General features: G+C 38.7%; 2 protein-coding genes across 2 annotated transcripts in view; both read right to left on the bottom strand.

The window, feature by feature from the left end:
• The window catches only part of HSPA4L (heat shock protein family A (Hsp70) member 4 like), a 50309-nt gene extending 49639 nt beyond the window's left edge, over nucleotides 1-670 (bottom strand). Inside the window, exon 1 of the mRNA XM_032146991.2 lies at nucleotides 196-670. The gene's annotated coding sequence lies outside the window, so the exon portion shown is untranslated. The remainder of the gene's footprint in view (nucleotides 1-195) is intronic.
• Nucleotides 671-7197: 6527 nt separating this feature from the next.
• Nucleotides 7198-14899, bottom strand: part of SLC25A31 (solute carrier family 25 member 31) — a 46728-nt gene continuing 39026 nt past the window's right edge. Inside the window, exons 5-6 of the mRNA XM_032147099.2 lie at nucleotides 13180-13305; nucleotides 7198-8097 (exon numbers count right to left, since the gene is read on the bottom strand). Of these exons, the coding sequence (XP_032002990.1) occupies nucleotides 7909-8097; nucleotides 13180-13305 (315 nt within the window). The 3' untranslated portion in view covers nucleotides 7198-7908. The remainder of the gene's footprint in view (nucleotides 8098-13179; nucleotides 13306-14899) is intronic.

The following is a 14899-nucleotide window of genomic DNA, read 5'->3' as shown; positions in this document are numbered from 1 at the left end:
TCTCTGGAAACCAGTTTTACAGGAAAGTGACCTTAATTAAGTGTGCGACTCACACCAGCCAAGTCTGTGCTTTAGCCTCCAGCCGCTGCCCTGTGGTCCTCAAAAAAGAGCCCAGTGTGGTCCAGCGCCCTCCCTCTTGGTTTGATCGACATGTGTTGCCTGTCTGTAATTAACCAAGTTTTATGTTACACTTACGAAATTTGGCTGCCCTGTTGCTTTTCGTTCACTTTTACGTGTGTGCCCTGTTCCTTCTCTCCCAGTCCTTGGTCTGTTCTCCGTTCCTCCCCGTCCTCTTCATCTAGTCTCTGTTCCTTCTCATCCAGTTCTTTGTGTGTTTTCCTGTTCCATTTTGGTTGCCATCTTGAAATAGGCCTATTATTTTTTTGTTTTGTTTACTAGATTCTTTAGTATTCCGATTATCCCTAGTTGTCCACTTCTTTAAAGACTTAGAATTTTTACTATTAATAATGTTGCTACAGCAGCAGCAGCAGCAGCATCAAGGGTGGCTATAGTTCCTGCTGTTGTTAGAATGAACGTGAAATCCATTTTCAAGGGCAATACTGAGGCAACTGGATTGTACAATATTGCTTGGGCTCTGGTCTCTACATTGAAGAAATCAATCAGGCCTCTCTTCCCTTCATGAGCACTCAGGAGACGTGGAGCGCATGGGCTAAGCTGCGTTCTGAGACACCGCATAACTCGGCGTCCCAGCGGGCAGCGCGTGAGCAGAACAGGGTTTGGGCGTTGCCCTGCGACTGAACCCTGGGCCCCGGTCCTGCTGGGCGCCCGTGACTTCCACCAGTTCTCCTCACACACCTCTTCTGACATCAGCCACCACTGTCTAGATTTATTCCAGAATATCCTGAAATGCTCCTAGTACAATTAATTTATCTAATTCCATTAGTTTATCCATGTTGTCTATACAACTTGAGGGTGTAAGAATGTTTTTTTCTATTAAAAATACCACTTAAAATATCAAAGTAAAAAGAAAGTTGAGGCCAAGAGCAAAGTGGTGTTATCATCACGTTCCTTACAATTACTGGCAGGACATGAGAGTACCCAGTGGTTAAAACCATGACGGGCTTTGGGGTCACACAGATTTGGGTTGTAGTACCAGGCTTGCCTAACTTACTACCTGTATAAACTTTGGCAAGTTATTTAACGCTCCAAGCCACAGGTTCAGTCTGTTAAAATGAGGACAAATATGCTTACTGGGATGTCTTTATGATTAAATAACGTGAGCCCTGCATCAGTCCCTGGCACCAAACGGTCAATAAATGCTAGTTATGCTTAGCTGCTGAATGATCCTGATTCATGTACATTGGTCATGTATCCAGCAACTTTGCTGTATTCTCTTATAAATTCAAGTATTTGCAGAATTTCTTGGATTTTCTGTGTATAGAACAATATGGCCTGGGAAATAATGAATTTCTTCATTTTTATTTCTTCTGTTTCTTACTGTTTTGCCTGGATTATGTTGCTTAAGTGCTCCAGTAAAATTTTGAAAATAAACAGTAGTGGTAAGCATCCTTGTCTTGTCCCTAACATTAAATACCTTTGTGTTTATGATGTAAGAAAGTTAACAAAATTATCTTCTATTCCTACTTTGTTAAGAGATTTTTCTCATAAAATCCACTTACACACCTGTAAGTGGATACTGAAACTTAACAAATGTTAACCATCATCTAATGACCTGTTTGTTGCCCTTTAATTTGTTAATGCAATGAATAACGTTACTAGAGTTTTCTAACATCCTTGTATCCCTGGGATAAACCAGAAAGGCCATGATGGTTCTGGTTGTTTTGGCTTGTGATTATTTTATGAAGGATATTTACATCTATATTCATAAATGAAACCGGCCCTTAATTTTTCTTTCTTTACTCTTTTTATTGGCATCAAGATTATCGCCTCATAGAGGAAGCCAAAGGGGTTTCCTCTTTTTCGTTCCCTTCTGATAGTTTTGGTAAGAAAAGCCTGTAAACTGGCTGGGCGCGGTGGCTCACGCTTGTAATCCCAGCACTTTGGGGGGCGAGGCGGGCGGATCACCTGAGATCAGGAGTTTGAGACCAGCCTGACCAACATGGCGAAAACCCGTCTCTGCTAAAAATACAAAATTAGCCGGGCGTGGTGGCACATGCCTATAATTCCAGCTACACAGGAGGCTGAGGCAGGAGAATTGCTTGAAACTCGGAGACGGAGGTTGCGGGGAGCCGAGATTGTGCCATTGCACTCCAACCTGGGCAACAAGAGTGAAACTCCGTCTCAAAAAAAAAAAAAAAAAACCATCTTAGCCTAGAGTTTATGAGGTTTATGATGAATGATTAAATTTCTTTAGTGGTTATGGCCTATGTTTTCTATTATTCTTGAATCATTATTGGTTATTTGTATTTTTATTAAAAATTTACCATTTCATCTAGGTTTTCAAGTTTGTTGGCACAAAGTTGATTATTCACTTAAAAAAACTCTTCAGTAGTTATATGTACATCTTTTTCATTCTTAATATTCTTTATTTTAATCTCTTCCTTTTCTTGGTTCCTGTCAGTATGGTTTGTTAAAAGAACCAGGTTTTGGTTTTCTTGCCTGCCTTAATTGTCTTTGTTTTCTGTTCCATCTGCTCTTTGTTTCACTATTTTTATTTATTCCTTTTCTAGTTCATTAATTTTCAGTTTCTTGTTTTCTAATACACTTGAAGCTGTAAATTTCCTTCTACGTACCATTTTAGCTATATTCCTACCTGAATTTTCAAAGAATTGAAGTTGGAGAGTAGGCAACGGGGATAAAATGAAACAGGTCAATGGTCACTGGTCTTGTTGTCTAAGGTGTTATCCGAGTTCGTTGTCTCACGACTGAAGGAGCGTGGATGCAAAGGGTGAGATAGGAGCGAAAGTTTAATAAGCAAAAGAAGAAAGCTCTGCACAGTGGAGAGGGGAGCCCTATGGGTTGCTGTTCTTACAGTTGAATTCAAAAGCTTTCATAAGAAACTCCCCTCATCTCTGTAGCTGTTTGAGTAATTTCTCTTATTAGTAGCTGTCTGTGCAACTCCCCTTATCTTATGTAGTTGTGGGTATGTCTCTAGGCAAGCACAAAGTGCCACTTCTCTTGTTTCTGTAACTGTGGGCTTAATTTAGGTAACCCCTCCTTCTCCCTGCAGAAGTTCCCATGGAGCCCATCGTGTACATGTCTGAAAAGGGGAGGACACTTTTTCCTGGGAGCCTGCCAATCACATAAAGAACAAAAGGCTTCTGTGCTGGACCCTGCCTGCTTATCTGTGCAGGTGTCCCCAGGCTGCTCTATTTTTGCCTATAGGTGTGATTTTGTAGGCAGGCTGCTTCTCTGAGGACTAGCCTTAGCTGTGTACCTAACATTAACATTAGAGAAATGTCTTAGGTGCCTATGGGTTTGTTAATTATTGCACCCCAGAATTAAGTAGACTTATCTATCTAGTCACAGTAATACACACTAATGTTACATTGGGGTCTTCTCCTATAAACTCATAGCAAAGAGCAAGAGAAAAGAATGTGTGTAGGCTCCCAAGAAAAGTGAGAAAGAGGCTAAATTATTCTGAAATTCATCAAGATAAGTCACTCCTCTCACCAAAAAGTATGTATTTTTCCTTTCACAGGCAGTGTTTATCTAGGTCTACTAACATGTTTACCAATTTCTTTACTTTGTTGCTGCTTGCATTCAACTTGACTTCTTCTTGAGTTCGGCTTCCTTTCAGCAAAGGCAGGGGTCCCCAATCCCCAAGCAGCCAAATTGGTCAGTGGCCTGTTATGAACTGGGCACATGGCAGGTAAGCAGAGGGCAGGCAAGCATTACCACCTCAGCTCTGCCTCCCATCAGGTGGCATTAGATTCTCATAGGAATGTGAACCCTATTGTGAACTGCGCATGCAAGGGATCTAAATTTCATGTTCCTTATGAGAATCTAATGCCTGATGATCTGAGGTGGAACAGTTTCATTGCGAACATCCTCCCGCAATTTGTGGAAAAACTGTCTTCCATGAAATTGGTCCCTCATACCAAAAAGGTTGGGGACTGCTAAGCAAAGGTCTCTGAATGGTGAACTACTTTGAAAATATTACTGTCATGGTACTGTTTAATAATAACTTAGCTTACTGTAGAAATTTTGACAGTATTTTCCAATCTTTTGTCATCCATTATTGAGTGTAAATAATGTTCCTTTTTAAATAATCAGTTTGTCTTTTCTTTGATATTTTGCAATTTTATTATGTCTTTAATCGTAGATTTGCTTTTATTCACTCAAGAGTTTTTTGTTAACCTGAAGACAAATGGATTCTTGAGATTCTGGAAAAGTATCAAACATTATTCTTTTGTTGTCTCTCACACCCTTTTTCAGTTTCTTCTGGATCTCTTATTAGAATATGTAAAATGTATTCAAACCACTATGACCTTTAGACCCTCCTTTGTCATGTTTTTAATTTCAAACACTGTACTCACAATTTCTAGATGTTTTTTCAAACTTGCCTGTCCTTTCATACTGTATTATTTTTATTAAAAAATAAAAAATCTAATTACTTAAAAAGTCTATCATTTTAAACATTCTGATTTTATAGTTTCTTTTACAGTGTTTCATCACATTTTTAGTTCTTGGGGTGCTAATTCTGTTTGTCATGTCTACCACTTTTGCCACACAGTGCTTTGTTTTCTCAGTGACTCATCAGTTCATCTTCATTGAAGGCTACCTCTTCTGTAGGATTTTTTGTGGCCTAGGTTGTAGAAGTGTTTCAGAGAGGTTTTGTATTTGTTTTTGCCAATGCCCTGAGGGCTTCACTGGTCCTATAACAGTTTTAATGGTTTGGCTTGGAGTTCCTGTGTTATATGGATAGTTTAAATATATATATATATATGTGTTCTATACTTTGTTGTGGCACAAGCTTGTGGGGTTTTGATTTCTCACAGGTGGCTTTTTAATTTTTAAAATTGTTAACCCCCAAACCAGAGACATCACAGGTGGGTTTTTCTTTCCCTGTTCACTGTTGGGGTAGTTGGCAATTCTTTTCCACTATGATTTGTTGCCTATTTTTCTAGCGTCTCTTCTTAAATAAAACACTCTTTTTTAAGATTGTAGCTTTTTTTTCTTTAAACAGAAATAGGGTCTTGCTCTGTGGCCAAAGCTGTAGGTCAGTGGCATGATCTTGGCTCACTGCAGCATCAGTCCCCTGGGCTCAAGTGATCCTCCCACCTCAGTCTCCTGAGTAGCTGGGACTACAGGCATGTGCCAGCACACTTGGCTAATTATTATTATTTTTTTAGAGACAGGGGTCTCGGTATGTTGCCCAGGCTGGCCTTGAATTCCTGGCCTCAAACCAGCTGCATGCCTCGCATCCTGTGCCTAGACCCAAGTTTGTAACTTCACTGGACAGTTTGTGTGGTTGGTAGGCATGGTATGTTTCAATTTCAACCGCCTACTCTACCAGGGCCCCAATTCCTTAATTCCTATCTACATATGTGGGTGTCAAAATCACCCTTAGTGTCTATTTGTTTCTGAAATCTGTGGGCTGCTACAATGTTAGCTCCCAGTTACTCTCCTGGCCTTGAGCATCTTATTTCTGACATCTCTTGATATGCTATTTCCCTATTTAAAACAATACAAAACCAAACCAAATCTTTTTGGATATATTTTATCCAGCATGTTCTTGTGGGGGAGGGGCATCTGTGTCAGCACAATCTACCATATATAAAGTGAGAAAAGAGCAAAGGACTGGCCCCTGGAGAATACTAACATTTAAGAAGTGGTGGAAGAAAAGGAGCCCTTCTGAATCTACATTTCGATCTATCAGCTAATGAGGAATGAAGGTATCAATTTCTTACTTGTGTAGCATAATGTTTATATATGAACAAAGGAACTGCTTCAGAAAATTTAATGTGAGGGTACCAAAGTTCTAATTTTTACTAGAAAGCATCAATCTAGAGTAGGAATATAAAACAGCAAAAATCTCTTCAGGGGCTTTTGGCCTCTTACTACCCAGACAATGTCTGTTATTTTCATTCCCCGCTCCACTTTCTCTAGCATAACGTGCTGTGAGAAAACAATGTAAAATTCGTCAAAATAAATGTAGTTTCAGTAAGTATAAATGACTACCAACTTAAAAGGTCATCTTGTTTTATGGAGGGTGTATTTTAATGAATTAAGAGAATGAAGCTCTGAGAATGGAATTTTAGGTATTATTTGGGGAGATAGTTTTAGGGCAGGAAATTAAAAATCCTATCCAATAAGACACTGTAAAAGATGCAGTACTCCAGCTCTCTTCTACAGAAAAAAAAAGATGCAGCACTAGTCATTTAAGATAAAAATTGTATATATTTTAAATATATTTTAACTATTCATTTTCCAATGTTAAGATTTTAAAAAATAATTTCCTTATAAAAGCATGTTATGATTTTGCTCACTATAAACTATCTCTCATTAATAACAGTTTAATGTAGTTTATACAGTTTTAGCTCTGTCCAGGATACTAAGTAATATTTTTACTTTTTGTTCTAACTATACATCTTTTAGGCTTCAAAGAATAGAATTTTTGTCTAGCAATTTAGCGATTAAATTCCTGTTTGCCCTCTATCCATGCCATTCAGAATTTAGAGCCTTTTTTTCCTCTATGCATGCCTCTGTACAAACTGAAAACTTTTATATTATCTTACTCTTTATATGGGAAACTATTCCTCATATTTGGTTATTTTAACCATCTTTCTTTGAACCATTTGATAGTGTAGCAGGAAAGGAAAATATTTTCTATTTTGTTCCTGTAACTCCGTTATGTTGACCACTGCAAGAAACGATGTTTAGAGTTTGACTTTTTTTCCTCTTGAGGGATAAAACCAATATATTTAAAAGTATGGTCTGTATTATTGTCCTTGAAATACACTTTGTCCCTGTGCATGAGGAAGTTCATCCACCCCATTTTGCCCATTCACAGCCTCACAAAATCCGTCTATAGTTTATCCCCACTAGCTTAACATCCCTTTACTCATTAGAATGTTAAAAACTTGGGGATTTCAAATATACTGTATTCTACAACAGCTCTGAAAAACAATACAAACTCCTGTACAAAACCTTCGAATGCTGTTTATATCTGTCCATTGAGAAATACCTTTTTCTTTAGTTAAGCCAGTTCTGACAAAAATTTTGCTATACTCTGCTTACTAATAAAGTCAGAGTCAGGGAAAAAAAGACTCCTTTATAACAGTTTTAAACTTCCTTTATTGTCAACAAAATATACAAACTAATTTTCAAGAGGATACCTTTTATTCTAAGATATATTCACACTAGCAAGATTTTATTTTAAAGATAAACATCAGCAGATAAGCCATTTTTATTTTCCAGTTTGTTTTATAATGTCACTAAAGTCATTATCAAATTTTAAATGATCACATCTATAATCAAAGGCTGATACTGTAAATATTATACACAGTAATAACAGCTGTCTTAGAAGAGATATAGAACAAAGCTTATTTGTGCCTACAGATATGATGACATCTATTGATAAGCTTTTAAGAAATATGTCATACCATATGACTTTAAAAGATGGGAAAACAGGTATATTAAATGAATAGCAATTTAAAAGAAGATACTTTCATTTCTTAGATTTCAGCATTATATGTTTTAATTTTTAATCATAAAAAGAATTTTAAACTAACAAATTAAAATATACTACCTATAATAAATGAAATATCACACTAAAATGTGTTTGAGTCTAAGTGGGAGGAAAATCCACATTTATCTGATTTTTAGTATTTAAATTCTTGAAAAAATGTATGCTTTATTGCAGAACTAGCACTTTAACAAAATACAGACAATAACACACTATCAAAATGTATGCAAATGGCAGCTATGTAATTTGTATGTTTAACAAGTTAAATCCATGTATTTCTTAATTTACTCTCCCGATTACCTACCACCAATATCAATATGAAAGAATTCTTTAATTTTATCATATAATACCAACACCAAAGCACCCCCTGTACCACGAAGAACATTGGAGAAGGCGCCACGAAAAAAGGAACTGATTCCTTCATGTTGGTATATCTTCACAAAGCAGTCTAAGGTTCCTTTATATTGCCGTTTAGCCTCACCACTCTATACAAAGAAAGACAAAGGGTTTTCCGTCATCTGAATATTTTTTATCTTAAGATAGTCTTCTATTAGCACTAAGGATAGATAAGATAAACACTGTGTTGAGTAGCACTGTGTTAAAAGGCATATATGACTACTGTCCCTAGTGGTTAGAGAACATTCGTACTTTTCAGACACACTTGAAAACTGACCATACATTAGGCGTAACAAATGTCAAAGGATGTCATCACATAGACCATGATTTATCCTCTCACCACACTACAATTAACTGAGAAATCAATAGCAAAATAGAAAAATACCATATGGGCTAGGCACGGTGGCTCATGCCTGTAATCTCAGCACTTTGGGAGGTCGAGGCAGGAAGATCGCTTGAGCCCAAGAGTTTGAGACCACCCTGGGCAATATGGAAAAATGCCATCTCAACAAAAAATACAAAAAATTAGCTGGGTGTGCTGGCACATGCCTGTGGTCCCAGCTACCTGGGAGGCTGAAGTGGGAGGATCACCTGAGCCTGGGAGGTCAAAGTTGCAGTGAGCCATGATCACACCATTGCACTCTAGCCTAGGTGACAGGGTAAGACCCTGTCTCAAAAAAAAAAAAAAAAAGAAATCATATGTTGGGATGTTAAGAAGAACACTTCTCCTTAGAAAATACTGAAAACCAAATGATAATTACAAAACCTCTTACCTAAATTTTTAAGATGCAGCTTGAGTGGTAATTTATAAGGAAATTAATGACCTTGAAATATTAGAAAAGGCTAAAAGTTAATGAGCAACCTAAACATTTTTAGACAAAGTATAAACCTAAAGAAAGTAAAAACAAGAAAATAACTGGCAGAAGTAAAGGAAATAGAAAACACACACAACAGCACAAAAAAAGTCCAGTTAGGTCTTTGAAATACTTTGCTGACAGAGCTTGGAAATACTGTTTGAGGAAAAAAGAGGAAAGGCCCCAAGATTATCAGAAATGGCAACGGTAACAAAAAGGCAGATGATCCAGAAATTTAAGAGCAAGATGATATCATTAAAAACTTCATGACAATTATTTTTAAGTCATAAGAAATGGATAAATTCCTAGAAAAGTATAATTTACCAACAGAGTAGAAAAGAACTGGAACAATACCATAGTTGTTAAAAATTCAATCAGTTGTTGAAAATCTTCTTATAGGGCCGGGCGCGGTGGCTCACGCTTGTAATCCCAGCACTTTGGGAGGCCGAGAAGGGCAGATCACGAGGTCAGGAGATCGAGACCACGGTGAAACCCCGTCTCTACCAAAAATACAAAAAAATTAGCCGGGCGTGGTGGCGGGCGCCTGTAGTCCCAGCTACTCAGAGAGGCTGAGGCAGGAGAATGGCGTGAACCCGGGAGGCGGAGCTTGCAGTGAGCCAAGATTGCGCCACTGCACTCCAGCCTGGGCGACAGAGCGAGACTCCGTCTCAAAAAAAAAAAAAAAAAAAAAGAAAATCTTCTTATAAAGAAAACCACATGTCCAAGAGGCTTTACATGTGAGTTCTGCTAAACATTTAATTCCAATCTTACAGAAATTATTCTAGAGAAGAGAAAAAGTGGGATGAATATTTTATGAGGCTCGCACAGCCTTGCTACCAAAGTCATACTACACCAATACAAGAAGGAAAAATACAAGCCAGTGTCATTAAACGTGGATGCAAAAATCCTGAACAAAACCCAGCAATCAAATCTAGCAAGCGCTACAGAATACAATACTTACAAACTGGGTTTATCCCAGGCTTATAAGAGTTAGCTCTAGAAAACAGATTAATTTAACACAATACGTAAACATATTAAAAGAAAAAAGTTTAATCATCTCAGCAGATATAGAAAGAACATGACGGCCATTCATAATTAAAAATTGTTGTAATCCAGGAACAGAAAGGAACTGTCATTACATGATAAAGGATAATGACAAAAAACCCCCACAGTTAATATTATGTAACACTGATGTCATTTTCTGTATGATTAGGAACAAGATAAGGTTGCCAGTTACTACTTTGTAAATATAACACTGAATCTGGGGTCTCAGTGAGTACAGAAAGGCAAGAAAGAGAAATAAAAGGTGTAAGAATTGATAAGGAAGGAAGAAAACCCTGATACTAGTTGCAGATTATATGCCTGTTCGTGTCAATAAAAACTTGGAGGCCGGGCGCGGTGGCTCACGCTTGTAATCCCAGCACTTTGGGAGGCCGAGAAGGGTGGATCACGAGGTCAGGAGATCGAGACCACGGTGAAACCCTGTCTCTACTAAAAATACAAAAAATTAGCCGGGCGTGGTGGCGGGCGCCTGTAGTCCCAGCTACTTGGAGAGGCTGAGGCAGGAGAATGGCGTGAACCCAGGAGGCGGAGCCTGCAGTGAGCCGAGATTGCGCCACTGCACTCCAGCCTGGGCGACACAGCGAGACTCTGTCTCAAAAACAAAAAAACAAAAAAACAAAAAAACAAAACTTGGAAAGTATGTACATACACATTTGTGTAATAGGGTTAACAAAGTTGTGGGATGTAAAATGAAAATACAAAAATTAAGTAGTACTGTTATGGGCTGAATTGTTAAAATCATATATTGAAATCCTAATAACCCCCAGTACCTCAGAATGTGACTGTATTTGGAGATAGGGTCTTTAAAGGTAATTAGAATTAAATGAGATCACAAGAGTGAACCCTAAGCCAATATGACTGTCCTTATAAAAAGGGGAACAGGCCAGACGTGGTGGTTCAGGCCTGTAATCCTAGCACTTCGGGAGGCCTCGGTGGGTGGATTGCCTGAGTTCAGGAGTTCGAAACCAGCCTGGGCAACATGGTGAAACCCTGTCTCTACTAAAATACAAAAAATTAGCTGGATGTGGCAGTGTGTGCCTGTAATCTCGGCTACTCGGGAGGCTGAGGCAGGAGAATTGCTAGAACTCGGGAGGCGGAGGTTGCAGTGAGCTGAGTTTGCACCACTGCACTCCAGCCTCGGCGACAGAGTGAGACTCCGTCTCCAAAAAAAAAAAAAAAAAAGAGGAACGGAGGAAGAACCCCTGTGAAAACACAAGAAGAAGACAGCCATTTATAAGACAAGGAGAGAGGTCTTCAGAGGAAACCAAGTCTGCTGACATCTTGATCTCAGACTTGTAGCCTTCAGAACTGTGAGAAAATAAATTTGTTGTTTAAGCAAACCACTTTTGTGGGTGACACCAGCTCTAGCAAACTAATACACACACACATATATAAGACTCATATTCCCATATTTTTTTTTCTGTACTGTTGTGAGATTAGGTTGCAGACATCATGCTGTTTATCCTTAAACACTTGAGTGCATATTTTCTTTTCTTTTTTTTTTTTTTTTGAGACAGAGTCTCCCTCTGTTGCCCAGCCTGGAGTGCAGTGGTGCCATCTTGGCTCACTGCAAGCTCTGCCTCCCGGTTCATGCCATTCTCCTGCCTCAGCCTCCCGAGTAGCTGGGACTACAGGCGCCCGCCATCACACCTGGCTAATTTTTTGTATTTTTAGTAGAGACGGGGTTTCACCGTGTTACCCAGGATGGTCTCGATCTCTTGACCTTGTGATCCGCTGTCCTCAGTCTCCCAAAGTGTTGGGATTACAGGCATGAGCCACAGTGCCTGGCTTAAGTGCATATTTTCCAAATATTGGGATATTTTCTTACATATCCAAAGTACAGTTATCAAATTCAGGAAATTTAATATAATACCACTGACCCAAACCATAGTCACATGCAAATTAATTTTCCATTTAAAAAAGTTTCTCAATGTGCTAAATTAGAGCTAGCTACAGAAAGAGAAGAAACACAGACATAAATGGAATAACTCTAAGTATTATCCCTAAGTGAAGTAATGGGTTAGTTTTAATCTGCCAGATTGCCTACTGGTCCTTCCAGAACCATTTTGTAGTCAATAAAAATGAGGATAATGATAGGAACTACACCTCAGTGTTTTGAGAATTTAATGAGTAAAAGTATAGAATTCTTAGGACAGTATAAAGCATATAATAAGCACTATATTACTATTCTAGTTTTCTGACCTCATTATTTTCACTTGCCCTCATAAAACTTATGACCTGGCTATCCTGAACTACTTCTCAGGCTATATTTCTGTGTATGATTTTCCCCCTATGCTTAGAATGTTCTCTCACTGACTGAAGTAAGCCTACTCACTGAGATTTAGCTCTTTAAGAGACCACGTCTGATCATTTTAAGCATTTAGGCAACCCTCCTCTATGTATTCCTGGAACCTACACACATTTGTATTTAAACCATTAATTGTTTTCTTCAATATTAGACTATGAATTTGGGTGCAGATTTTGTCTTTTTCTGTCACCAGAGCTTAGCATAGATTAAGCATGCAAATATTTGCTGAATGGATGAATGTAATAAGTACAGGTTGGTATTCCTTATCTGAAATGCTGGGAATTAGAAGTGTTTTGAATTTTTTCAGATTTTGAAATATTTGCTTTGTATACTTACCAGCTGAGCATCTGAAATCCGAAAAGCTCCAATGGGCATTTCCCTTGAGCATCACGTTGGTGCTCAAAACATTTTGAATTTTGGGGTGTTCTGGATTTAGGATTTTCAGATTTGGGATGGTCAATTGGTAATAACAATAGAGATCAAATGTATCAAAAATTTGGTTTAGGGATTTATATTTAGAACATAAATCATTACAAACAAGTTTTTGTCCTTGGAGTTCAAAATTGTTTACTTTCTTAAAAATATATTACAATAAATAATGAAATATTTCAATAGCTTGTGACTGGGCTTATTCTACTTAATCTAATATTTCAGTTAAGATAGACATACTCATCCAATTTCTGCCATAACCCTCTACCTTCCAAGCAATATATGCTACAGGAATAGTAGGCATTTCTGTTTTGATGGTAGGTGAGGAAGAAGCTTTGCTGGCTGATGGTTATTTTAGGATATGAAAGAATATAAGACAGAATACATCATGTATTTATTTTAGCTAAATAAAACAAATGACCTATGCCTTTCAGCCAACATTTCTCTTAAATTTGATTATACTAAATATCAGAGATATTAAAAACTCAACTAAGCTTAGAAACAATAACATAAAATACCTGCATCATCATACGTCTTCTAACTGTGTCAAAGGGATAAGAAAGTATTCCAGAGCATGTAGTCACAACTTGAGCAATGAAAAAGGAGACAAGAAATGGAGTTTTCTTTGGCTTTGGTAATAAACCCTAGAAAAGAAAAGTGTACCAAGTAACTATCCAAATTTCTAAAATATCTTAAATTCTTAAGTTAAAGGATAATTTTTATAAATATATGAAAGAGGGACCAATTATACTTAAAATGCAATAAAAAAGTTGGATTTAATAGTAGCAGATCAATAAAAAGTGGAATGCCACACATGACTATATTTCAAAGGTATATTTCAAAAATATAAAGCATATTTGCCATTATAAGAATTTGTTATTAATGCACATAAAACTAGGGAAGATAGCAGACATTGACAAAAAAGAAGTTCTTCCATGGCTCTTCCTTGTGGGGTTGAAAAAAAGTGAAACAAATGCTTGCTTTTATCATCAACACATATTTGATGGGCAGCTTTAAAACTTAAGCTAGTGGAGAAATGTTCCTAAATTTCACAACTACTGCAGGTGATAACAAACTAGAGACAGAGTATGCACATAACATTTTTTGTGATTAAATAAATGTACGAGATCCTGTAATTTTCATTAACATAGCAGTCTAAAAAATACACTAAAAACTGATCTGTCCAGACAACAATAAAAATGCTATGCAACTACATTTATACTAATGAAGGAGTATAGTATAATTATTTATTATACTAATAAATAATACTGATAATTTCATTGCTTCCTTTTGGAAGCATTATAATGTAGTCATTAAGAACACGGATTTTTTTGCTTGCCTTTAACAAGTAAATTACTTAACCATTCCTAGGCTATTTACTTAACAATTCCTAGGCTATTTATCTTTAAACAAAGGGGGGATTTTATTTTTTTATTATTTATTTTAAACAACTAGAATTATCTTTATTTTCTTCTTATTTTTTATTTCAATAGGTTTTTTGGGGAACAGGTAGTGTTTTCGTTACATGGGTAAGTTCTTTACTGGTGATTTCCGAGATTTAAGATGTAAAGTACTTTAAAAAGATTCCTACAGCCTTCCTTTCCTTCCTTCCTTCCTTCCCTCCCTCCCTCCCTCCCTCCCTTTCTTTCTTTGGCAATCTACTCGGCTCCCTGCTGCCCGCGCCGCGGACTGCCTGGGACTGCCGGCGCGCGCCACCGCTGCCTGCTTTTTCTCCTTTGGCTGCAGGCATGCATTCGCCATGTTGGCCACGCTGGTCGCCAGCTCCTGACGCCGAGTGCTCTGCCCGCCTCAGCCTCCCGAGGTACTGGGACTGCAGACGGAGTCTCGCTCACCCGGTGCTTGGTGTTGCCCGGGCTGGAGTGAGGTGGCGTGGTCTGGCCTCGCGGCAGCCTCTGCCTCCCAGCCGCCTGCCTTGGCCTACCAGGGTGCTGGGATTGCAGCCCCTGCCCGGCCGCCCCGTCTGGGAGGTGGGGAGCGTCTCTGCCCGGCCACCCATCGTCTGGGAAGTGAGGAGCGCCTCTGCCCGACCGCCCCGTCTGGGAAGTGAGGAGCGCCTCTGCCCAGCCGCCCCGTCTGGGAAGTGAGGAGCGCCTCTGCCCAGCCACCCACCGTCTGGGAAGTGAGGAGCGCCTCTGCCCGACCACCCACCGCCTGGGAAGTGAGGAGCGCCTCTGCCCGGCCACCCACCGTCTGGGAAGTGAGGAGCGCCTCTGCCCG

The sequence above is a fragment of the Hylobates moloch genome, unplaced genomic scaffold, assembly GCF_009828535.3.
Source record: "Hylobates moloch isolate HMO894 unplaced genomic scaffold, HMol_V3 SCAFFOLD_3, whole genome shotgun sequence".
NCBI lineage: Eukaryota > Metazoa > Chordata > Mammalia > Primates > Hylobatidae > Hylobates > Hylobates moloch.
The sequence above is the reverse complement of the archived record's forward strand: the minus strand, read 5'-3'. Positions and strand labels throughout refer to the sequence as shown.